Source organism: Phyllostomus hastatus, unplaced genomic scaffold (assembly GCF_019186645.2).
Source record: "Phyllostomus hastatus isolate PE091 unplaced genomic scaffold, TTU_PhHast_1.1 phas_contig_210, whole genome shotgun sequence".
NCBI classification, from domain to species: domain Eukaryota; kingdom Metazoa; phylum Chordata; class Mammalia; order Chiroptera; family Phyllostomidae; genus Phyllostomus; species Phyllostomus hastatus.
Genome location: NW_025333737.1, coordinates 10,878,261 through 10,904,224, shown reverse-complemented (window position 1 = coordinate 10,904,224; position 25,964 = coordinate 10,878,261). Strand labels below are relative to the sequence as shown.

Below are 25,964 nucleotides of genomic sequence, written 5' to 3'. Positions count from 1 at the left end.
GTTTGGGTTTTAAGGTGAAAAAACTTTTTGGATATTGCATTGGCCATAGTTTCTCTTCTTGCTGTTTGTTGGCAAAGGACATGAGGAATATCAGAATGTGCCACAGGCCTGGGGAAAGGGCTGCATTTCTTCCATGTGATTTTTCCTCCGAGAAGGTATGAAGTCAGAAGGAATTAGAAGGAGGCCAGCATCTTCTCCTTGTTCCAGTGAAGGGCATCCACTACGAGCAGGATGGACCCATCTACCCATGTCTATTACTCCTAGTTAGTTTCTCACCGCTGCTTTCTTTGCCCCTTTATGGTCAAGGTGAAGGCTTTCTAGATGTTTCCAGAATCCAGGAATTAGCAGACTCTTTAAGTTTTATTGACCAATGGTAATGCAGGGTCACAGGATGCTCTGGAAGGCCAGCGGCAGAAGCAGGTGAGACAGAAATAGAAGGAAAATTAGGTGGTGAGGGAAAGCAAAGAGAAAGGGAAAAGTGAGAAATACATTTGTTGCAGAGTGTGGCAGCTTGGGTATGGTAGGAAGGAACTTGGATTATTTCAATAAATGTTAAAAGGAAATTTGGTAAAATTCAATGTCTACTTTTAACAGCTCAGGGTATTAGTTTTTTGTCGCTGCTATAACAAATAACCACAATTTAGTGGCTTACAACAACAGAAATTTATTCTCTCACAATTTTGGAGGTCAAAAATCTGAAATGAAGGCGTTGCAGGTAAGTCTCTCTCCAGAGGCTGTGGGAGAGGATCTGTCCCTTTCCGCTCCTAGCTTCTGGGAGCTGCTGGCATTCCTTGGCAGTTCTGGAATTGTGACTGCATCCCTCCAGTCTCTGCCTCCGTCTTCCTATGATTTTTTCTGTGTGGGCCTAATCCCCCTCTGCCTCTGGTATAAAGACACTGTGATGGCCTTCGGGGCCCAACTCGATAATCCGGGATAATCTCCTCATCTCAGAATCCTTTATATCCTTCATTTAAGCACACTGGCAAAACCTTTACCATGGTAACATTCACCAGTTCCAAGGATTAGGATATGGGCATATTTTTGAGAGCCACTGTCAGCCTACTTACTGAAATAGGAATAGCTGTGTACTTCTACCAAACTGAATCCAAAACCAGCGTCATTTCCTAAGGTGAAAAGCTACAAAGTCTTCTCTCAAAGTCAGGATCGAGTGAAGATGTTTGCAATGACCTTGAATATTTAATAATTTTTGGACATGGCAGCCAATGAACTCATACAGGAACACTACATAGGAGAAATAAATATTTAAAAAATTAATGCCAAAACAAATGGACAGATTAACAGGTGATATGGACACAACATTTGAGGAAGAGGAAAGGATATTCCTGTCTTATAAAAATGCAGTGACTAAAGCCCTGACCAGGTGGTCCAATGGAGGGAGCACCTGGTCAGGGCATATATCTAGGTTGCAGGTCTGATCCCTGTTCTGTGTGCATATGGGAGGGAACCGATTGGTGTCCTCTCCCCCATTCCTCTCTCTCTAAAACCAATAAATATGTCCTCGGATGAGGATTTTTTAGAAATGCAGCAGCTATAAAGGAATGCAAAAAATTTTAAATTTGTATAATCAAAAGGGGAAAACCCCCAAGTGTGCAAACATACTCATGCACACGTGTGTGTGTTGCAACACAAACTACAGAAGGGGCAATGTCTTCTTGTAAGAGTAAAACAACAATAACAATGACCTAATGTAAAAATGAGCAAAATGGCTTCAATTTACAGAAAAACAAATACAGAAGTCAGTAGACATACACAAATACTCAGCTTTATTAAATATTTTACAATGTGATTAAAAACAATGAGTTACCCATATTTATGTATCATATTGCCTAAGATTAAAAAGTTTGTTGAATACCAAACTTTATTCACTTATTCATTCACTTATTATTCACTCATTTATTCTTTTTAAAAATTGTCTCATTAAAAATTTAAGATAGCTTACCAGGCTGCATGCAAATCAGTAATTTACCATGAATGTAAAACCAGTGAGACCACCTGTGACATAGTTGTGCCAAACAAAAAGATTGAGTTCGAACCTGATCAGACTCTAACAGGACTATGTGAATCAACAAGGATCAGCGGTCCCCATGGGGAAGATTTCTGGGGCCAATGGCTTGATTTCTTCACAAAACAATTACAGGGAGGGGAGGGGTAGACAAAAAAAATGGAAGGAGAGCTTGTGGATTAAAAGAGGCCTAAGAAAATTAACCAATTATGAAACATGGACCTAATTTTGATCCTGATTCTTACACACTGTAAGTTAAAAATGCTTGAGGTATTTGAGACAATTAGAATTTTAAACACTGAATTTAATCAAGACATTATTTTTTTATGTATGATAATGGTATGGTTGCTGTTTTTTAAAATAGTCTATTTCTTTTAGAGATATTTGGTATAATATTTATGAATGAAATGACTTGATGTCCTAGAACAGCAATTTTTCAGCATTCTTTATCTCATGGCATACATAAACTAATTACTAAAACTCCGAAGCACACCAAAAATGCATTTTTTGCTGGTCTGACAAAAAATAGGTGTAATTTTTACTTGATTTACAAAAAATAATAATATAATTACCTTCCTTTTTGCTCTGTAATGACTTTTTAAAAAAATCAGGTGCCTATATTTGTATATAAGGATTTCTGGTACCAGGAGTTAACCAATCAGATGCAACCTTATTATGTGACACAACGAATCAGATGCAACTCTGTTATATGACCTATATATTTATGGTTCAAGACAGGGCATTCACATCAAATAGCTATTGTTGTATTGGCTGTTGTCATTTTTTTTTTTATCTGACTATTTAAGGGAAAAGAGGTCAGTGCTCCTGACAAAATAGTCAGGTATCGCTTGTTTAAAAAATTCTTGTGGCACGCTGGTTTGAAAATTGCTGTCGTTGAAAGTGGATGGGGTATAGATGAAGCAAAATTGGCCATGAGTCAATATTTGTTGAAGCTGGGGAATGGGTATGTAGGAGTTGATTATAACTGTTTTGTTTACTTTTTCATATATTTAATAAAATGTTATTAAAGGATAGGTAAAAAGGAACAAAAAAATACTGGCTCTCAAATGCAGATGAATATGAGTCCCATTTTGGTCCTTAGCTTTTAGCCAACCACCCAAGGAAGGAAACGTAAAGGAACATTCACATTATCCATCCAAAGAGATTGATCAAGTTGTGCAGGCAAAGCCAACTCTTCTTGTTATTGATAACATACTTTTTTTCTTTATAAAAGGTAGTGAAAGGTTTTAACAAAGGCAATAAAAAGCATCCTTTCAGACGTGAGTTTCAGAGCCTGCTTTTAAGGTATCCTTCAACATGGGACAGCAGTATGATTACAGAACGCAACACAATGAAATAAATTGGATGAAGCTGGGAGAGAGGCACCCTTCCGGTAGACTATCCTGGTAACACTCTAAGGAAGGATGTAAATGAACAACATTTCTATGTATTTTCTTGTAATCTTTTACTCTTCAATCCTCTGGTTGCATCTATGTTATGACCTGTAGTTTTTCCTTAGTTAGCAGAGAGGAGATTACAGTACATTTAAAATTGGGACCTGGGACCAAAGGGAGAAAAAGGGTCCCCTTTTCCCAAGAAAAAAATTCAACTGCTTACTCACTATCCCTCTTTTTCACTTTTAGAAGAGAGTTTCTTGCGATTCGGTAGCTATTTAAAAAGTCTTTATGTTGGAAGATTTCAAGCAGGCTCGGAGAGGACAGTGTAGTGAACTGCCGGGCACCATGGCTTAGCGCTGCCAGTTACCACCTCCTGGCAAACCCTGCTTCGTCACCTCTCCGTCTCTCCCAGCCCCACCGCGGTGTTCTGAAGCAAGTTCTAGGATCAAGTTATTTCATTTGAAGACATTTCACTATTTATCTCTAAAACATGAATGCTGTGTTTAAACCCAACCAAAACTCAGTGTTGCATTTTGAAAAGATCAAACACATCACTAGCTTTTTTTTTTTGCAAACTGTCACATGTTTGTATTTTAAAGTGGTATTTTTTTACGCTCTTATGACTACATTTCCTTTTGATAAAGACTCATGAATGAAGCAGCACAGAAATGAGGAAGGAGAGGCGCGCGGACGAGGGGATTTCCCGGCTAACCGCCGCCTGCCTCCTACCTTCGCTCTGTGCTCAGACCACAGCGCAAGGGCATTGGCAGTGATTTGCTTTTAGGTTCTTTCAGGAGCGCAGAGCATCAGATTGTTAACGTGACAAGACAGACTTCAGCTCTTCCTGGTCTAAAAAAAGAACTTCAATCATGTGGAACTATATAGCAAGACCCTCCAGGGAGTGCTTCCAGTGTTTGAAAAGGACCTTCAGGAATGAGTTGCTGCTCCCTACTGGCTGGCTTCTTCTCCTTTGACAAGTCCAGAGACTCTTCCTGTCCCTCACCAATTCTTCACCTGCATCTCATTGTCTCTAAATGTTCTGCCCCTATTCCCATGTGTTCTTCTTGTTTCCTGCCTCTCTTATTAGTTTTCTACTTCTCTGTCACTCCCAGATCTACACATTCCCCCACCCCACCTCTTTTAGTCTCCATTTACCTGCTTGAATCTGCCAGACCCCTCCAGCATCTTATACTTAACACATGTATATTGCAATTCCTTATCTGCCTTCTCCCACCACCACCCTATCTGGCCTGTTTTTCCTTTTTCACTTAATGCTATCTAGGTGTGGTAAAGCCAGATTTCTACCACTACTAACTGCTATTCCTACACTATCACCTACTATGACCATGAATTACTAATACTAACTACTGCTACTAACTGCAACATCTACTACGACTACCAGGAACTACTATTACTTACTACTACAATGCTTCTGATCTTATATATTTATATTAAATATAAGTACTTATAATTAATGCTTCTGATTATATTTATATTTATACTTTATACTTATATTTATAAGAGGTCTTATCCAGTAAATTACCAGAGCCTATAGATTTTGCCTCTGAAAAGTTTGAGTGGCTTATTTATGAGCCAGTTGCTGTGGTCTCTGTCTCTTGTTTCTTGGGTCTAATGTTTATTCTGTACATAGGCAAAGCATGGAGTATGGCTTTGAAGAGCTTGCATTCTCGTGGAAGAGATGGGTGACTTTAGTATAGGTTCATTCAGCGCAGGAAGGGAGACTTACAGGTATGTCATATGAAATGTGACCACATAGATGAGGGACGTTTATCGCATGTTTTTTTGTGCAAGACCTCCTGAGAACACGTTTGAGCTGAGTGCTGAAGTCAACCAGTGGAGAAAGGTGGTAAGGACATTCCAGGGAAAATATTAACAAAGATCTGGAAGCTTAAAACACTAAGGTGTGTATGTGTGGGATTTGTGTGTTTGTATGTGTGTGTGTACACAGTTTCAAAACACCCTGCAGATATTAGATGAATCTTGTTATATTATTTTTTAAACATACATGACATGACATGATACTCCTGTACTTGAAAAACATAGATAACTTCTCTTATACCTGAAATTTAAAAATTATTAGTTGCAACCTTTCAGTCTCTGGGCAAAATTGCTTCCACAATTTTTATGGGGAAGTTAGATAATAAATAAGTAATAAATAAATGCAAAGATAAAGTAATTTGAGACTGGAAGATAAGGTAAGAGGAATATAAATGGAAGATGGTCATGAAGATCTCTTTTAGACACATGGGACATTTTATATTAAAATGGTAGAGATTCAGCCCTGGCCAGTGGTTCAGTTGGTTGGAGCATTGTCTCATACACCAAAAGGTTGTGGTTCAATCCCTAGTTGGAGTGTGAACAGGAGGCAACCAATCGATGTTTCTCTCTCACATCAATGTTTCTCCCCCCCGCCCCCCATCTCCTCAACCCCTTCCTCTCAAAAATCAATGAACGTGTCCTTGGGTGAGAGTTGAAAAGAACAACTAAATGAAATAAAATGCTGGAGATTCAGTAAAGTTGCACTGAGTTCATTTTGTGTGCTAGATGCCAGAATGTGAAAGCTGGCACTTGCGGACAGAGATTCTCCAAGAGCGTTCAGGAAGGCCTGGGAAGGTTCTGTGGGGTGAGCAGCAAGTGAGGCGAATTTGGAAGGTTGAGTTCCCATCCACAGGGAACCCCAAGGGAAAGTCAAGACTCATCTGCCTCCTTGAAATCAAAATGACTGCACATTTAAAAGTGAGCTTTGTTGCTTTCCTTCTCTAAATGTTATGTAACCCTGAAGAGATCTGGCACGCTGGTTGGTTGGAGGCTCAGTGGTGGGTGAGGTCCAGGGTTTGGGGCCTGGGAGCGTGTGAGCCCACACTCATGTCACTGTGGCAGAGCCGGCGTTCTCCCTGCACTCCCTTCCCTCTGCCCTGCTTCCTTAGTTGCTTTGCATCCGATCATTGCTGTTGAATAACATAGAATGACACTTCTCTGCCGATTTTCATGCCAGAACCCCTTGGAATTTAAGCCTAGATGCAAGGATTAAGGAGAGGGCAGCCAAGGCGTCCAGGTTGCCAGTTACTTGACTGGCAACCCCATTCACATTGGGAAACAGATTTTTAAAATAAATTTGGCACTGGAAGCAATGCCATCCTTTTGTAAGGCCGTGTCAATAATCATAAATCCTCATAACTATGCCCCCCCAACCGTCGGCCAAGCTGACAAATACTTGGGTGTCAGCATATCCTTGTGATGCCACCTTCTGTTGACCCTGTGGGATTTCCTTGCTGTTTGGGTTGGCGCGGGAGCACAATCTTCTGTTTTATGTAATAAGGCACATGAGAGAAGCCCTTTGTGCTCGGCCTCTCTGAGTGGGTGCTGAGCAAGAGGTCTTGTGTACCCCATCATTTTTGGTACGGGCAAAGTTAGTGAACATTTCTGTGGCCTGGTAAATGTTTTCTAACGATGGGCAAGGTTTGTTTTTGTTTTTGTTTTTTTCTTCCCCCAGTGCCATTTTGCTCCAGGCCAAGATCATGGTGACCCAGCTTTGGTTTAAGATGAATTTAGCAAAAATGTGTTGGGGTTGGGGGTGGGGGGGCCGGGACTACAGTGTTTTCAGAGAAAACAGGCATGGGTGCGACTTGGGCGCAACCTTGCATGTGCTCCGTCAGGCCCAGGACACTTGCCGGGGCGGATCTCACGAGTACCAGGGCGAAGCTTATCGAGATCTCCAGAAATCAACAAAATGTTGTCTTTCTGGGAAGGCTTGTGGCTACCAGGAAACATAATATAGAGCCTGTGTTCAGATACGTTTTTTCATTTTTGCTTTAGACTATCAAGGGAAAAGGCCATTTAACCTCACTGGCCACTTAACCTTATTATTCATATTGTTCCTTCATTAATTTTTTATAACATAGTATTAAATGTTAGCGTCAGGGGTTGGCGGCCTTGCTGGGGGAACAGATTGATTGGAAATCAGCACAGCTGGAAACTGACCACATATTGTTTTTCTTTCTTTTAAGAAATGAAAGAGGCATTTATTAGAAGGGTCTGAGAATGCTGTACTGTGCAGAATTACTTTATAGATTTACTCTGCCAAGTCTGGCTAATGATTAATGTCACGCCTCGCTGTCCAAACGGGCCCACTTCCCTTCTCTCTTCCTGAAGTGGCAGCTTCCCGGGAACAATAAACTCCTGGAGGTTTGCTGTGATCCTCACTTGAGGAGGGGGCGGAGTCTGTTCAGAGAGGCTTCCCTGGGCGAAGGAAAGAATGCCTTCCGTGGGGTTTTCTCCTGCTAGCCCTCCTTGCAGCTTTGGAAACCTCATCAGAGCCACTCCTGCTGCCTCCTCACTGGGCTATGTTTTCAGCGGTGGGCACGTAAGTGAATGATGGAATGTTGGTGTGTGTGCTTGTGATTTTTGTTTCATTTGATCCGCTTTTAAAATGAAGGCAGGGTATTTTCTAACTGAGTAATTCAACTAGTTTTTGTGTTTCCTGGAACTTTTTTCGTTGCTGTCAGCAGAGAACTAGGGGCCTCCTTTTCTCACACCTTGAAGATATTATTGTTGTTTTGGTAATTTGTTCCATTAGTCTCTGTACCGAAAGGTTTCTCCCTCTTCCTCTCGTTTACTGTTTCTTTGTATAGATGTGTTGATGGTTTGTTGAGTTATAGTATAATAATCGATTGCTATTAATGAATAGCTAGTAAGTCATTGCTATGGTGTATTAATTCATTGCTATGTTAAAGTTTTGCAAAGGAGGTTTTCTCCATAAATAGCTATTCCTTTGGATGGGTAGCTTGTAAGAGCTGAGTTAGAAATGAAGAGAGAGATGTAGGAATTGAAGAGTAACTCCTGCTTTTGGTTCTGTGAAATGGCAACTGGAGAGCCTTTATCACAGGTGAATTAGTTATTACTTTAATTCAGTTCAGTTTTATCTTTAGAATGTCAAGGGAATTATGGGTTTGTATCTGTTGGGATTACCTGAATTACCTGTCACCAGTATTGGCATATGTATGTAGCTATCTGGAGAAGTTGAATTTGTTACTCATTGCTACTAGAATATCTCATTTAGAGTAGCATTCCCCCTCTATTTGACTGAGGCCCAGAGATGGGAATTAGGTCATTTATCTAGTATTTGGATTCTCACAATCAGATCTCACACTTAGTATTTTTCCTGGTACATGGTACAGTGCGGTGTATTGCCAACTAACTTGGTAACGTGCTAAGTGGCCACCTGAGCTCCAGGAGTAAGAAAGTAAATGGTGAGTTTTGAATTTTATAAAATGTATAGATAAGCCCAAATCAGGAGGGAATTGAGGAAACCTGTTATTATGAAGGTAGTCCTAAAAGACTTTTTTTTTTTTTTTTTGCTTCTGGCTTTATATAACTTGACAGAACTACACTAGATTTTGGATTTTGAATGTGTGTGGGGAAAAAAGAAGACTCAATTATGCATTATATTGAGCTTTGATAATATGGCCAATTTTGTTCATAAATTTCTTAGATGACTTGTTAATGTGACTGTACAGATTCTTTCTCTGAATGACTGTAACTAATAGCTACTTAAGGTGTCCCAGTATTTTTCATATGTTATCTCATTTGATTTTCATGTTAGTACAATAAGGTAGGTACTGATGTGACTTCCTTATTTTACAACTGAGGATACGGAGAGTCAAAGTGGCTCTGAGGTCACTGGGTGAGGGGAAGAACCCAATGTAAGCTTTTTTTTTAACTCAAAAATCCCTTACTCCTTCCACTCCCCGCCCCGCTCTGGTCACCTCTAAACTCCTTCCACTGTGAAACGGTGGAAAGAGCTTTGACCTCAGATCCAAAGACCCCAATTCCAATTCTCACTGGGTTGGCTCTGTGATGGCGAGTGGTTGCTGAGGTCTTCGGAAGTCATTTTCCAGCCAGCAGGTTACAATATTTGATGTTTGAAGTTCCTCTGCAGCTTCAGAATCTCAGCCCAGGATCTCGCCCGGGGCCTGTGTCAGCATTGCACTCTTGCCTGCATCATACTGGGAGGCGGGGAGCGAAGTGCGACCCTGCCATTCTGTCCAGCAGGCTTTGGCAGGAAGAGACACAGGATCTGTTTAGATGAGGAAAACCCTGGGCCCTTGCATGACTCTTTTCTCTGATCTGCTTCCTGAGCTGGCATTTCTCAGTCTGTTCTTTTTTACTCATCAACAAAAGTATTTGAGCCAGGCTGTCTTGTGGTTTCAGCCCAGGGATGAACACATCAGTTACGTGCCCATCTGGCTCCCAGAGCAGTGATAACCTCCTTGCATGAGCCCATCTGTTACCTTAGTCCTTTTTGGAACAGGGCACATGTAAATAAATATTACTCCATTCCTCCCTTAGGTGTCTCAGCTCCTGGCAGGTGGTTGAGAATGGGCTGGGCAGATGGTGGGAAAGTATTTTTAATTTTACCTCCATGGTTCACTGTCAGTTGTTCACAAATCAGTTTAGAAAATTGTGGGATACTGGGATCGGGGTGACTACATTTGACTGACTTTAAAAAGAAAAAAAAAAAACTATAACCAGCACCATCTACCACCATCATCGTTGTGTACAAGAGAGAACACAGAAGATGGATGACAAAACCTCATCAGGGAGAAAGGCCAGGTCTTCCGAGGTAAAGAGAGATGGAATTCTCATACTGACATTTTTGCCTGTGACTGGTGAAAAACCTCACCTGTGACCATGGCCTGCCTTTGGGAAGCTCTGCTCAGCCTGGCTCTTGGGTGCTTGTCTCTCACAGGTGTCGTGGGTAGGAAGCACTGTTCCGACGGGGAGAGGAGAGCTCTGTTCCCAGGTCAGCCCTTTCCTTCTGCTGCCATCTCTGTCCCTCCATGAGTGCTGTGATACAGACCTTAACTTTGTCCTTACATCTTTCCCTATAGGCAAGAAGCGAAACCCTGGCCTTAAAATTCCAAAAGAAGCATTTGAACAACCTCAGACCAGTTCCACGTAAGTTGGCAAGATCATCTTCATCCAAACACTTACACTTCGCAGGTGCCTGGGCAGTGGGGGTTCATCTGGGGGCTGGTGAGCAATGCCTTGACTGTGGAAATAGCTGTTGAAAGGAAGAGCCCTTTAAAGGGGAAGCTGTGTGCTTACTGCTCTGCGAGCTGAAATAATCACACTTGGTCAGTCAGTCTGTACTGAACAGGTAGCTTTGAACTCAGTGTCTCCTGTTACTGGTTGGCTGCAAATTGAGTGTCACAAGTGCATTTGGCAGATGGGGTACTCTGTAAGTCCAGAAAGGCCCCTGGATGTGGACTTTTTACCTTTGCCATATAGATTTGAGCAAACAAGTAAATCCTTGTGAGAGCCACCGCTGTAAAACTTAGGTTGAGATGGAAAATGGTATTTGGTGAAGACTCAGCATCCTGACACCTAGGTCCTATCCCACATAAACAGAAGGCAAAATGAGGTAAAGGAACACTTTTTAATTAGCTGAGGCTTTGGCCCAAATCCCCAAGTGAGCTGAAGTTCTGGTGAAGCAGGACACCCTCTCCCTGAGGTTTTAGGTTGAGCTCTACTTTTTCGCCAACGGATTTTCAATTGCTCTGGCACCGTTTGTTGAAACGGCTATCCTTCCTCCATCTACTTGCTTTTGCTCCTTTGTCAGATATTAATTGTGCATGTGCTGTGGATCTATTTCTGGGTTCTCGGTTCTGTTCCACTGATCTGTGTGTCTATATGTCTGTGAATATCACACTGTATTGGTGACTGCAGCTATAGTATAGTCACCTTAACATTGAGAAAAGTGATTCCTTCCACTTGGTCTTTCAAAAAATTATTTTGGCTATTTAGGGCTTTTCTCTTTTCATGTAAGTTTTAGAATAAGCTTGTCTATGTCTTCAAATAAACTTGCTGAGATTTTGATAGGAATTGTGTTTAACCTATAGGTCAGTTTAGGGAGAATGATATCTTCTACTACATTGAGTCTTCCAGCCCCTGAACATGGTAAACTTCTCCAAGTATTTCGATTATCTTTGAATTTCTTAATTATTTTATAGTTTTCATCATAAAGATTCTCTACGTTAGATTTTATACCTAAGGATTTTATTGGGGGGAGCAATTATAAATGGTATTCTATTTTTCATTTTGATTTCTACTTGTTCATTGTCAGTATAAAGAAATGCAATTGATTTTTCTGGTTGATCTTGTCCTATGATCTTATTAGAATCACTTACTGATTCTAGGGGCTTTTTGTACATTTCTTAGAATTTTATATATAGACAGTCATGGCCTCTGCAAAAAGACATAGTTCTGTTTCTTCCTTTTCAAACAGTAGTTTTTATACCTTAATTTTCTTACCTTATTTTAGTGGCAAGAATGTCTTGTACTGTGTTAAATGAGATCAGTGGGAGCAGGTAACCTTGCTTTGTTCTTTATCTTAGAGGGAAAACATTTAACCTTTTACCATAAAGCATGGTATTTGGTTTTTGTAGATGCTGATTATGAGGTTGAAGTGCACTGAGAGTTTTTATCATGAATGTTTGTTGAATTTTATTGAATGCTTTTTTTCTGCATCCGCTGGTACAACCATAGATTTTTCTTTTTAATCCTGTTCATATGGATTAAATTGATTGATTTTTAAAATATTGAGCTAGACTTGCAGACCCAAAACAATTCCCACTTGGATGTAGTATATTACTTTTTTTAAAAATTTATTTTTAGAGAGAGGGGAAGGGAAGGAGGAAGAGAGGGAGTGAAACATCAATGTGTGGTTGTATCTTGTGCCCCTCTACTGGGGACCTGGCCCACAACCCAGGCATGTTCCCTGATTGGGATCAAACCCGTGACCCTTTGGTTTGCAGGCCTGTGCTCAATCCACTGAGCCATACCAGCCAGGGTGTATATTACTTTTTTATACATTGTTGTATTTGATCTGTTAAACTTTTGTTGGGGAATTTTGTCTAAGTTTATAAGAAATATTGGTCTGTAGTGAGTTTTGGTTTTTGGTGTATGCCATTATTTTCTGGTTTTGGTATTAAGGTAATATTGGCCTGATAAAATGAGTTGGTGAGAGTTCCCTCTGTTTTCTGGCAGATGCTATGTAAAATAGGTGTTAATATCTTTCAAAATATTTTGAGATAAAATTGACAGATAACATTATTTTAGTTTCAGGTATACAGCATAATATCTTAATATATGTAATTCTTTTTTTTTATGTTTTCTAAAATTCTCCAGTGAAACAAAACAGGCTTGCACATTTCTTTTTCTGGAGTTTTTTAGCTACAAATTTAATTTCTTTAATAGTTATAGGAATAGTCCCCTGATCTTTTTCATCATGGGTAAGTTTTGGTAGTTTGAGGTTTTCAAGGAATTTGTCCATTTCTTCTAAGTTGTTGAATTAATAAGAGTAAAGCTACTCATAGTATTTCCTGAAATATCCTTTTAATGGCTGCAAGATATATTGTGCTATCCCATTTTACCCCGATATTGGTCATTTGTGTTTTCTTGCTTTTCTTTGTCAGTCTTGCTAGAGGTTTATTCATTTTGTTGATTTTTTGTTTAAACAACCCACTTTAGCCCTGGCCAGTGTGGCTTAGTTGGTTGGAACATTGTTCTGTAACCAAAAGGTTGCAGATTCCATTCCCGGGCAGGGCACATGCCTGTGTTGTGGGTTTGATTCCCCGTTCAGGTGCATGTGGGAGGCCACCAGTCAATGCTTCTATGGCTCATCAGTGTTACTCTCTCTCTCTTCCTCTCATTCTAGAAGCAATGAAAAAATGTCCTCAGGTGAGGATAAAGAAAGAACCAACTTTGTTTTCTTTATCTTCCTATTTTCATTTTTATTGATTTCTCATCTTTATGTTTTCCTTTGGGATATATTTTTATATCAGCCTTTCAACTGTCTTATGTCACTTCCCTTTACAATTTTTATTCTTCATCTTCTAATTTATATTAATATTCTGTATTTTATAAAATTTTCAAACCACCATAAATACTTCCTTCATATAAACAAATGACTAAAAACATGTGCCAGGATAAAGTACTTTCTTTGTTGCCTTTCCCTCATGTGTAGAATAAACTTGAAAGATATTTTCCTATTTCACTCTGTAAAGCCAAGAGCATCACTTTGTTATTGCAGACTATACCACTTTGGCTCACGGAGATCCTCGTTATCCTAATTGTTTTCTTAATTCTTAGGCTTAAATTTTACTCCTAAAGAAATAGCTTCCACATTGTGAATTTTTCTTGGCAATTATTTGAGGTTGTCTTGGTGACTCGTAGCATTTATACCCTGCCTCCTTCTGCTGTGCTACACAAAAATAAACAGCTTGGGACAGAGCTCCATTCTCTTTAGTTCCACGTGTGTGGTCCCTCTGCTTGAGCTTTTTCTCTGAGTAACTGATGCCAGTGTGTCTTTGACTGGGATTTCTGAGCTGTCCCCTCACTTGATTGGCAGTAACTGATTCTAAATCGAATTTGTGCCAGTCTGTCTTCTTTCATTTAACCCTCACAGGGAACTCAGGAGGCAGTTACTGTTACTCTCACCTTGTTCGTCAGAAAACAGACCTGTGAAAGGGTCACGTATCTTGCTCAAAGCAGCTGAGCATAGCCTTGTGGGTAAGACTTCAGGCTCTGGCGCTAGACAAGGTTTGTATTTGGGATTTAAACTTCACTAGTTGAACAGTTTAGTTATTAACCCTGCGAAGACTTATTTTCCCCTTCAGAAAAACAGGAATAAACAATGATGTGCTTGTTGTGAAGATTAGATGTCATAATTCATAATAAGTCTCCTAGAGCCTGTACCATTATAATTTCTTAATGAAGATAGCTCCAAATATCGCTGGTATTATGATCAATCCACTATTATTAAGTGGAAGAACTGGCATACACATTCAGAGCTCTTTGACTCTCAAGTATGTCCTTCTAGCTACATATTAGATTGGTAGAGACTCTGGCCAAACAGTCCCTGGCTGTGAAATGAGGGGCAGGACATTCCACTTCTGTGGCTGAGAAGAGTAATGGCACAGCTCTGGGTTCTAATTTCACCCACCTCCCTTTGGATGACCTTAAATTATTTTGTCTGTTTCAATGCCAATTCTTCACATTCAAATAGAAATATTAAAAATAAATGTGGAAATTAACGATGATATTTTAGGTAAAGGGTCTATAGCCCAGTCTCTGGCCCAGGTAGATGCTTAATAAATTATTGAGCCCTGGCTGGTGTAGCTCAGTGGATTGAGCGCGGGCTGCGAACCAAAGCATCGCAGGTTCGATTCCCAGTCAGGGCACATTCCTTGCCTGGGTTGCAGGCCACGGCCCCCAGCAACCGCACATTGATGTTTCTCTCTGTCTCTATTTCTTCCCCCCTTCCCTCTCTAAAAATAAGTAAATAAAATCTTTTAAAAAAGTGATAAGAGTGTAAAAAAATAATGTTGAATGGAAGAAGAATTATAACAGTAACCAGTGAACTGATTGCTCATGCAGTAGTAAAAATAAATAATCCTAATACACCAAAGCTGGTTGTTCATATAAAACAATAATACTTGGTTCCCTTTGGAATACCTCCCAGGGAAGAAATTTTGTAATAAGTTGGGTTCTTTCCCCAGTGGACTAAAGTATTGAATAAGTGACAGAGAACATGTACCCACAGTATAAACCTCTCGCAGAGACTCAGTGCCCCAGGCAAGCTTTTGTGCCCATCTTGGAGAGAACACAGTCAACTAATCCAATATGATCTTTCAGTCTTAGCCCCATCACTTGGTGCTTTTGGCAGACCTGGTGAGCCCTGTGGCCTGAAGCTTGGGTGGATTGATCCTTCAGAGGAAGACTTGGTGTTGAGAGCAGGTTCCTTGGATTTAGTCAGACTGAGATTAGAATTATGGGTTTACCAATTGGGAGCAGGTTAGCCAAACTCATTTGGAACATGGGAATAATGGTACTCATAGGTAAGGGTGTGTGTTGGGGGGGTGGTTTAAATAGTTCGTGAGGTGCAGGTAAAGCACTTACCCCTGTTTCCAGCGTATATCCTTTTCTCCTTAGGTCAGGGCTGAGAGTCAGGTGACGTGAGTTTTATTTTCAGCTCTGTTGAGGACTGTGGCTTCAGCAAATCACTGTGTTTTTCTGTGCTTCATTTTTCTCAGCCTGAGAAATGGCACAAAACCCTCCTATTAAGTAGAGGTATAATACAAAATTAGTATAAAGCTGGAGTCAGCAAACTTCTCTGCAAAAGGCCAGAGAGTAAATATTTTAGTCTACCTGGGCCACAGTTGCCTCTGTCGGATATTCTTTGTTGTTTGGTTTTTCATAACCCTTTGAACTTGTAAAAGTCATTCTTAGCCAGGCCACAGGCTGTCCTTCGCAGAGCCCTGGTATGAATACTAGACTTTGAGACCTGGAAGAGGTCTTACCCAGCACCCTTATTGGATGACAAGAAAATAGAAGTAGCCCCCAATACTAGTGACCTTTCTGTCGCTTCTGTTGCCTTTAAAAGGAAGAATGCTGAACAATAGCAAAGGATTTTTTATTGTTTATATTACTCACACGTATCAAGTAATATTTGTCTTTATTTCAAAGTTCCACTGCAGTCAGTGTGAACAAATAGTGACAACTAAAGAAAAAATAGCTTTGGAGATTTTAGCAATGAGAAATCTGATTTTTACTAATATAATTCATCCGGAAAGTGTTTCGGAAGAAACAGTCCCTGCTCAGAAACATGGGATATGTAAAAGCATCACTGCCACACGTGTGTGTATGTTGTGTGTGTGTTTTCTGCTCTCTCTCTCCCTCCCAGGCCCGGGCTTTACGTTTGTATAGAGAAGCTTATTTTATGTATTCTGTGTATTTCAGAAGGATTTTGAGGTGAGAGAAGGCTCACCATTAAAAATTGAGATTCATGTTTATATCTGTGTTTATATTTCTATGTTTCCCTCGTTGTTTTCTTTATTGATTTAGTTTCAGCAGAAGGGGTAGAATTATAGTACATTAGGATTGGGAAAAGTTGTTGTTGGCAAGGGATTCATTTCTCTCTTCCTTTCATCTTCCTTCCCTTCCATTTCCTCTTGTATTTTTCTAGAGGCAGTTCTGGCACGTAATGTCCCCCAGTTGCTTTATTATTTGGCTGTATTAACAGTATGTTTCTTGGCATACACTCCTTGTGTCATGATGCTTCTGGTGCGTTTATTTCAGGAAAAATGCTTTTCTAGGCTCCTCATTAGGTGCACAGCCAAAACCAAACATCTATCTCTGGAGTGGCTTAATATCAACCCAGGCAGCCCTGAAGCAGTAGCAATAAATACACAGGAGGTGACTGTGCTTTCTTACGGAGGCACAAAATCAGCAGGCCTCTGGCTGCCGAGATGACCTTTGGACAGTGTGCGCACGGTGTGGAGAAGAAACGTCACAATGGAATGAGACAGCCTGGGAGAACAAAGTATTCTCACCTGAAAACAGGGGTCCTGGGTCAGGTGTGATCTTGGACAAGTCACTTCACCTTCTGGACCACCTTTTTTTTTCCATCTATAAAGGCAGGGACTAGATAAATTTCATATTCTTATGGTTTGTGAATTTTGTGCATTAAGATAACCATTTGTCAGTGTTAATTTTTTTTAAACAGTTGTGGAAAAAGTTAGGTGTTAACTGGGCACATTGATATTCTTCAATGAAAAAAGTTTGAGGCTTACTGGATTATACATATCTATATAACTATATGCATATGGCTTATATTTATTGGATATTTACGCTGTGTCAGGCATTCCGCTAAACACTTTACTTGTAATGTTTTATTTAATACTCCTACTCTGTGAGGTAGGTATGCTAGTATCCTCATGGTAAAGAAGAAATAAAGCTCTGGCTGGGTAGCTGAGTGGGTTAGGGCATTGTCCTGATGCACCAAGATTGTGGGTTCAGTCTCTGGTCAGGGCACATAGAAGGAAGGATCTACCAGTGAGTGCACAAATGAATGGGACAACAAATAGATGTTTACCACCCCCCCCTCTTTCAAATAAAAAAAGAAAGAAAAAGAAGACGAAGGAAAAGAAAGGGAAGCTCAAAGAGATTAATTTAATCCCAAATGTATTTAATTACAAATCTTTCACTGTTAACACTTTTATGCTTTATTTTATTTATAAACTTCCTTTTCATTTGCAAGGAAAAATCCAATTGCATATAGTTTGGGAAAGACATTTTTGACTAAAATCTCGTGTTTTTTCTTTTCCCCCCCTTTTTTTTACCTTAGGCCACCTCGAGATTTAGACTCCAAGGCATGCATATCTATTGGAAATCAGGTGAGGAAAGTCGTCACATTATTGGCCTGTTCATATCTTAACCATTTCATGTGTATGCTCTCTGACTGCCCATTGAAAAATGTATTTTCTGTAATACGCTGTGAGGCGGGTAGGTCAGAACGTTAGAATTTAAGTAGAAGTAGTATGTGGCTCTCTTGATATTTTTGAGTGCGGAATGGAAATCAGGCTGTCGTGGTCTTGAGGGAAGGCATTTGAAGAGAGTAGATGCTTCTCTTTGGGGGCAGGGAGTGCTTCTCAAAGTCTGAGCATGGATCTAGTTACCACCAGTCAGTACACAGTTACACATACAGCATTTTTTGGACCATAAGATGCACCTAGGTTTTAGAGGAGGAAAATAACAAAAAAATTTTTGAGGCAAAAAATGCGGTAAAATATTTAATAACATAAATAACATAATATTTCACTAATGTAAATGTAAACAGAACTCAACAGCAGCATTAACAACCATTATTCCTCCCAAATTGGGGGGTGGAGGAGGCATCTTATAGTCTGGAAAATACACATTGGAGGAGGCATGGCTGACGAACTGCAGTGCAGACAGCTTAAACCGAGCACTTTGGAAGCTGGGTTGGAGCTGGGTGTCTGTATTGCCTATGACAAGCAGGTGGCATTTTGTGGGAGTCTAAACATCTCCTGACACTCGTTGCCTTCAGTGGCTCCTTGGAGAAGCGTTGAGGCCAGTAGCTCAGAAATAACCCTTGGAATGTTGGGAGAAATCAGAGAGAGGACAACGTAGTCTATGTCGAGTTTATTTTTCTCTTTTCCGTTGCGTTGTTTTTCTCTCCTGCAGAATTTCGAGGTGAAAGCGGATGACCTGGAGCCCATAGTGGAGCTGGGACGGGGGGCGTACGGCGTGGTGGAGAAGATGCGGCACGTGCCCAGTGGGCAGATCATGGCGGTGAAGGTAGAGTTGACATCCCAAACATTTTCTGTCTGTAGTGTTTACGTTTGTCCAGTCCAGTTACAGATCAGGTCTCTTCATGGAGGCGAAACAATCTTCAATGGGGTGAAACAGAAGAGATTATTTGTAGGGAACAGATTGCCCTCCAAATATGTGGAAAATACCATATTTTGTATAATGTACACTCATGTTTTTGGCCCAAATTTTCAGGGAAAAAAATCTTTCATGTTATGGTATATAGATACAGAAGTAGTACTACCCATGTATAATGTGTTTACTTAAAAAATTGGGCAAAAAAGTGTGCATTATACATAGCAAAATATAGGTACTTCCTTAATGTCATCTAATCCTGGGTCCAAATTAAAATTACCTTGATTGTTTCAAAGTTGTTGCTGTTTTTCCTATTGGTTGCTCAAATTAGAATCCGAACAAATGTTCACATTTTGCAGTTAGTTATTATGTTTAAAAAGTCTCTTTTATTCCATATTCTATTTCTTTTAAAGAATTGTCCCTGAAAATCAAGAAACCAGAATTGAGGGAAAAAATTGCCTCCGTTTGTGGAAAAGAAGGGGGGTAAAATACATCTTGAGTGAATTTGCATAGTTTCTGCACTATAAAAAGAAATGTGTAATCATTGCATATTTCTCGAGTAGATGCTGGAAGGACCTTGGAGACTCCATCTCTAAATGAATTAATAGATTTGGGCCATTGTTAGGAATGTGGATGGCCAGATGACGTGGATCCCTTTGTTTTTAGAGAATGGAGTTATCTTGCCCTTAGCTCGTAGATTTTTCATTTCTACTGCAGACTCTGTGCTAAGCAGGCAGAATGTGAAAGCCTGGTATATATCATTCCTACGATTTAATGACATAATTGCATTTCTATAAGGCTACATTTGCTGATGTGAGAGGTTTCTCTTCTCTTCTCTCAGGACCACTGGGATAAGGATGAAAGATTTCTCCACTTCTGTTGGATGCCTTCTATTTCCCACAGCTGTACCAGTTCTCGCACAGTTGCTGTTTAATCCAAAGATTCTTACTTGTTCCCAAAGAGGGGCTTTTGGCTTTTGTTGTAGGACTCCAAAGCAGCCACAGAGTAATTCATAACTGTGGCCTTGTTGCACTGAACAGATGTAATGCAATAAGTCAGACTGTTTTTGTAACTTGGAAATACATTCCCAAACATCTGCACATTTTCTGAAATGTATAATTAGGTTTTTGTAACCAAGGATTATTAGGGAAATCAAATGAATAAGCAGTCTTTCTTATTTTTCTTTTGTTACAAATAGCTAATTACTTAAGGTGGATGTTCGAAAGGTTGTTGCTACAAGTTGTGCTGTGGATTTTTGTGCTGTTTTCAGGACGGGTCCCTGCATTATTCAGTGCTTCGTCCTCAGGGCAGTAACCGTTCATTTTTGCATGCATTCCCATTCAGCGGATCCGGGCCACAGTAAATAGCCAGGAGCAGAAAAGGCTACTGATGGATCTGGATATTTCCATGAGGACAGTGGACTGTCCTTTCACGGTCACCTTTTATGGCGCACTCTTCCGGGAGGTAGGCAATCCTTCAATTCAAAGTCAAAGAACAATAGCTTTAAGAAAAGCATCTCTGATCACATAAATGCTGTGCCTGGTTGTGGTGCTCTTTCTTGTTTGACATGCCTCCCATAGAGAGGCGTATGCTTTGCGCTGGTAACATGATGCCCTGGTGCAAAGTTGGCTGGAAATGACGGTGTTTTCAAATGTATGGAGCCCTGTTCAAGACCCTGTGTCTCTCTGTCCTTTCTGATTTGATTTGCTGTCTCCTTTGGCAGGACTGCCTATATCAATTGTCTATAGACTGATTGCAACAGAATCCTTAAAATCTGAAATATTCTAGCCCTTTGACTACTTGCTACGCTTTATGTAGCCTGCTTTTGTACCATACTGGCTTATGTTTATCTTGCTCTACTGCTGCTTTTCACTTCACTACACTGTGGATTATGATGCTTCTCCTCACTCTTACAACCAGCCTTTCGATGAACTCTGGCCAGTGCTCCATGTGGGAGGTCAGGCATGGGATAGGCAGTCACAGTAGAGGCTTAGATTTCTGGGGTTCTATTGCTTGTCTCTGTTAGTATTTTGATGTGATCACATGCTGCTTCTACTTGGCTGTCTGCTTGCTAAAACTAGCAAAAGTTGCTCTTTGGAGAAACCTTGCTTGTTTATGAATTCCTTTGAGATCTTGAAAAGCAACTATACATTTCCTCCCAAAATTCAAGGAAGAAGTAGTTCTTCCTGATAGGTGTTCACTGTTTTCTCTTCTTCCCTTTTTCATCTCCTTTAACGATCTCTTAACCTCTTGCTCTCCAGGGTGATGTTTGGATCTGCATGGAGCTCATGGATACATCGCTAGATAAATTCTACAAGCAAGTGATTGATAAAGGCCAAACGATTCCAGAGGACATCTTAGGGAAAATAGCAGTTTCTGTGAGTACCTCATGAACCCTACAAGGAAAATGTGAGACGTCCAGGCCTCGTGTGAGGAAACATCCAGAGCATGTTGAATGCAGCATGGGTAAACACATGTTTTTCTCTGCGAGCACTGCAGAAGGGTCTGCCGCTGGCTCAGTTTGGTAAACCCAGTTCACGCGCCTCTCAGCAGTGCGTTCATCTGCTATGACTACGTTCCTGGTGTCTGAATCCTGACATCAGTTTAGTTTTCATTTGTAGATTTTTTACACATTTTCTTAGGACTAATAGGCATAGAAGGAAGCAGAAAAAAACAAACAAACCCTGAAATGGATGATGGTGTTTGTCCTTAAAAGATACTGAGCTTTAGGAGGATGGAGAACAAAAATGCTAGAGGCCAAATGAAAACCGAGATATGTGAGCGAGACATCCTCTGGTGGGTGGAGTCCAATTTGTGTGATTCCCTGTATATTTTTCTGGAAAGGGCCACCACTATTTGAGAAAATAATTCAATCTGGGATCTTAAGTCAGGGGTGATAAACTTGGATGTACTTATCACTCAGCTTCTCGCCAGTGATGGGCAACATAAATCTCTCTTGTGTTTCTCTTGCAGATTGTAAAAGCATTAGAACATTTACACAGTAAGCTCTCTGTCATCCATCGAGGTAAGCATTTACGGGCCTTCGCTGGCTGTTCCTGTGGTCAGGTTTGTCGCTTCTTCTTGATTTCTGCCCCACAATGGATGGAAATGGAATTGAGTCAGGCAAGAGAACTGAAGGGTTTTCCCTTGCGACTGGAGAGCAAATCAGAATATTAGCTGTTCTTGATCTTGTCCACAGACTTTAGAAGACATGGGCTTTATATTATACCTAAGTTAAATATAAAAAACCTGTTACCAACCAGAGCTGTGGGATTAGCCACCCCGCCTCCCCCCATGCACAATTTCAGAGAACAGGGCAAACATTCATCTAGTGTTGCCCATCACCTGGGAGCTTGTAGAAAGCAGAACCATTGGTCAGAAGACCAACTGACTATGAACATTAACAAGATGGCTAGGTAATCCTTGTGCACATTAAAGTGTGAAAAGTTCTGGTACAAAATGCAATATTTTCAGATAGCAGGAGGCAGGATAAAATGAAACAATTGGTAGATTTGTCCCTTCATGCTTTCCCTCCTTCTGTTTTTCCTTCCTGTGGGTCTGCTATCTATCTACCCATACACCCATCCTTCCGTCTTTCACCAGTCCATGTATCCACCCACTGATCTCTGAAAATCACCTTCCCAGCATCATACGGCACTACATTTTTACAGAGCTGTGATAGATGCCGTCAGAGGTATCTGAGAAGAAAACATATTGTTATTAAAATTCCACATAGGAATCTTGATGGGGAAATGAGCAAATACACAACAGACCCATGAACACACATAGGAAGGTGAAAGCTCCAAATGCGGAAGTAGCGCGGGAAGAAGATAAAGCAAGGAAATGATGGGCCCTGGGGGCAGTCGTCAGGGGAGGTTCTTGGAAGAGATCTGCACCACCAGGTTTTTGGAAAGATTATTGGAAAGTATTGATAGCTAATAGGGCATTGCAACTTGGTAATTTCTGTAGTCTTTGGGCCTGAAAATAATGTAAATGCTTCAAAAGTATGTCTATTGTTATTGTTGTTATTAAAAATTGAAAAAATAGGAAAGAGAAAGAGGAGGAGAAGAAAGTGAAACAGAATCCAGGTAGAAAGAAGAATGTAGATTACCAACAAAAGTGGACTGATTGTTAGGAGCTTATTTCAGATTTATGAAATATTTCATTCATGTGAGAGAATGGGTACAAAATTTAAAACAAATAATGAAATGAAATGTGTTTATCTGCCATTCTATTGAAAGGGACAATTCTAAGGCATTACTTTAAAAGCTTTTAGAATAAGTTTTTTTTTTCTGATTCCACGTCCTTTGTGGAAAGTGCCACAGGGAAACAGTTAACTGTAATTTCTATTTCCATCACCCGGAGATAACGACAGCTCATCTACTTGGGGGTGGGTAGGTGTCAGATCTTTCCAGGCTGATGGAGGCAGTGATACTCCTTCATCCCCATGTATATCCTGTGACCTGCCTCGTGGTCTGGAGTGTCCGAGTTTATGATGAGTTGTCCTCCATGACCTCTGACACACCTTTTGGAGGGGCTTTAATCAAAATTGGTTGATTTGATTGTGTTTGGTTATGTCACAGTATGCCTCTTCATTCCATGATCTGTTATTCCTACACTAAATGTGCAGTAGATCATTGCAAACTGGGCTTTTAAAAATTACGTTATTGTCATAACACTTAACATGAGATCTACTGTCACAATAAAACTTGAAGTGTATGTTGTTCACCATAGGGATGATGTCGTATGAGGGTGAACCCCAAAAATCCGAAATTTGTTTATAAAAAACTGCATTTATTCTTGCATGTTTAAACTTTGGTCAACTTCAAATATTCCCCATTTGATGCAATAAACTTATTGAGACTTTTTTCCCACTGCTCAAAACAGCTTTTGAATTTCTCAATTTCGATGCCTTTCAGTGCTCCTGCCATGTTTTGTTTCACCTCTTCCACATTGGCAGAATGTTTCCTTTTGAGGACGTTTTTCATCCTGGGAAACAAAAAAAAGTTGGCTTGGGGCGAGATTGGGTGAATAGGGAGGGTGGGGCATGGGGGTCATGGTGTTTTTTGGTCAAGAACTGCTGAACACTCAGTGTGATGTGGACAGGTGTGCTTGTAAATCACCCATGATGAAATGGGTGAACGCATTGAAAGAATCTTAAAAAAAAAAATCCCTGAAGCTGAATGCAGCCTCTCACAACAACGCTAGCTGGTTCACTGATACAAATGGGTTCCTAGAACACTCACCCAGTGGGGGAAACCTGTAGTACAGAAGACCCACCTTCCAGAAGATAATTTGGCTTTTTTTTGGATCCCCCCCTTGTATAGCAGATCTCTAGAACTTACTCATCTTGCATGATTTAGACAATGCCCATGGGAAATGGCCATTTGACTCAGTAATCATTTTTTTCAAGAATAAGAAGTACATAACTGAGCCAGGGATGGTGTTCACTTTTATGTTGGGCCTGGGGAAAGCTGAAGGAGAAATGGAGATTTCGGGCCCTCTGGTGGTGGAGGAATGAATCTTCCCAGCTGGCTGAGATGATGGGCTCCTGGTTGTTCTTGCTTTCAGACGTCAAGCCCTCCAACGTGCTGATCAATACCCTGGGCCAAGTGAAGATGTGTGATTTTGGAATCAGTGGCTACCTTGTAGACTCAGTTGCTAAAACTATTGATGCAGGGTGCAAGCCATACATGGCTGTAAGTACATGGCTGGGGGTGGCACCTTAGAATGCAAACCCTGCCGGGAGATAGGAACCGGAAGGCTGTGGAGGGAAAATGGAAATGAATCTAAGATGCAATAGATATTCTGTGTCACCTTTTTTCTGAAATATGTCCTGTCTGGTATATTTAGTTACTGGATTCATCTATATTTTGTTTTTTAAAAGGTATATTATTTTTTTAAAAATAAGCAAAAAGTATGTTGTTTGGCAAAAACAACATGTAACTAATGCATAGAGCCCACACAGTGTTCTGCCCTGAGGTAGTTCTGCAGGAGAGTACTACCTTGTTTGTCGAGGACAGAACAGTAAATAGAATTTAAATTGCCCACATAAGCCGGTTAGGTCAGTCCTGAGAGAAACTCATAGCTGTGAGCATTCATTGCCATTAGCAGAGAGCTTGGGACCCTTTTTCACTTAAGGGACTCCTATATTTTATGTTGAAATGGACTTGTGCTGGAATTAAAAAACCTCTTGTCCCTTTTCCACTAAAAGTGTTTCAGTCTATTAACACCAGAGGGTAGCCCAGTGCCTCTTTTTGATTTTTTTTTTTTTTTAAAAACTGAGTTCTGGGCTGTTGGTGTTTTTAACAAGGAACATTCTAGACTGGCAAAGTAACGTTGTGTCTTGCTTCTTCTGGAGGACAACTGCAATTAGTTTTGAATTGGGAGGGGACTTTGATTTATTATTGTCTCCAAGGAAGAAGACTAGCGTAGAATGGGGAAATAACGTAGACACATGTATTTATCGTAGTTAGACAGTCCCTTCAGAGGCAATGTTAATAGCATCAGACAACTCACTTGGAGCTGGTGCTGTCCCTCATACCCAGAGATTTTATTGAGCTAAGAACATCATCTCACTTGTCTTTTTCTGCCTCCTTTCTAGCCTGAAAGAATAAACCCAGAGCTCAACCAGAAGGGATACAGCGTGAAGTCGGACATCTGGAGTCTGGGCATCACAATGGTAGTGTACGATAACCATCATGGACTGTGACACTCAGGGCATGTGCGGGAGTGGGGTGACCTTCGAGACCAAGCGGCCAGTGCCCTAAATGCTGGTCCTAGGCATCCTTCCTGCGTGAGGTAGCAGGGATTCTGAGTGACAGCCGTCTGCAGGGTGGTGTGGGAGAAATGCTGAACAGAGGTTGGGCAAGCCCAGTTTTTCCCTTTATTCCACCTCTGAGTAGTTGTATGCCCTTGAGGATGGATGTACATAGGCTGTCTCACTCTCCTCTGTAAAATGAGAGGGCCTGCCTGTAGTTACTCATAGTTTTCTTAAAATTAAATCATTCTAATCAAGGCATAAGGACCCCAATAGGACAGTGTTATCCAGGACACAGACAATGCTTCTCAGAATTCGGTTATGATAGAAGTCTTGGCTGTGGAGGTCACGTGTGGCTAAAAGGCATGACACAGCAATGTCATCTCCGTAAGCACAGCCCTAAAGTTACAAGTTCAGTGCTTAGTTAATAACTTTGCTCATTATCGCTGTTCAGTGGGTCACCAAGGCCAGGAGCTTTCCAGTGGGGTCCTGACTCTTTCCTAGGCCTGGCAGC

At 40.7% G+C, this 25,964-nt stretch overlaps 1 protein-coding gene across 6 annotated transcripts in view; it reads left to right on the top strand.

Moving 5' to 3' along the window:
* Positions 1-25,964, top strand: part of MAP2K6 (mitogen-activated protein kinase kinase 6) — a 105,083-nt gene that overhangs the window by 53,512 nt on the left and 25,607 nt on the right. For 5 of the 6 annotated variants that reach the window (XM_045836687.1, XM_045836688.1, XM_045836689.1 and 2 more), the window contains exons 2-9: positions 10,332-10,398; positions 17,630-17,678; positions 18,490-18,603; positions 20,035-20,154; positions 20,952-21,068; positions 21,664-21,715; positions 24,262-24,389; positions 25,295-25,372. In XM_045836687.1, the coding sequence (XP_045692643.1) occupies positions 10,332-10,398; positions 17,630-17,678; positions 18,490-18,603; positions 20,035-20,154; positions 20,952-21,068; positions 21,664-21,715; positions 24,262-24,389; positions 25,295-25,372 (725 nt within the window). Of the gene's footprint in view, positions 1-7,655; positions 7,805-10,331; positions 10,399-17,629; positions 17,679-18,489; positions 18,604-20,034; positions 20,155-20,951; positions 21,069-21,663; positions 21,716-24,261; positions 24,390-25,294; positions 25,373-25,964 lie in introns of those variants that run through there. The other variant, XM_045836690.1, reaches the window with a different exon arrangement.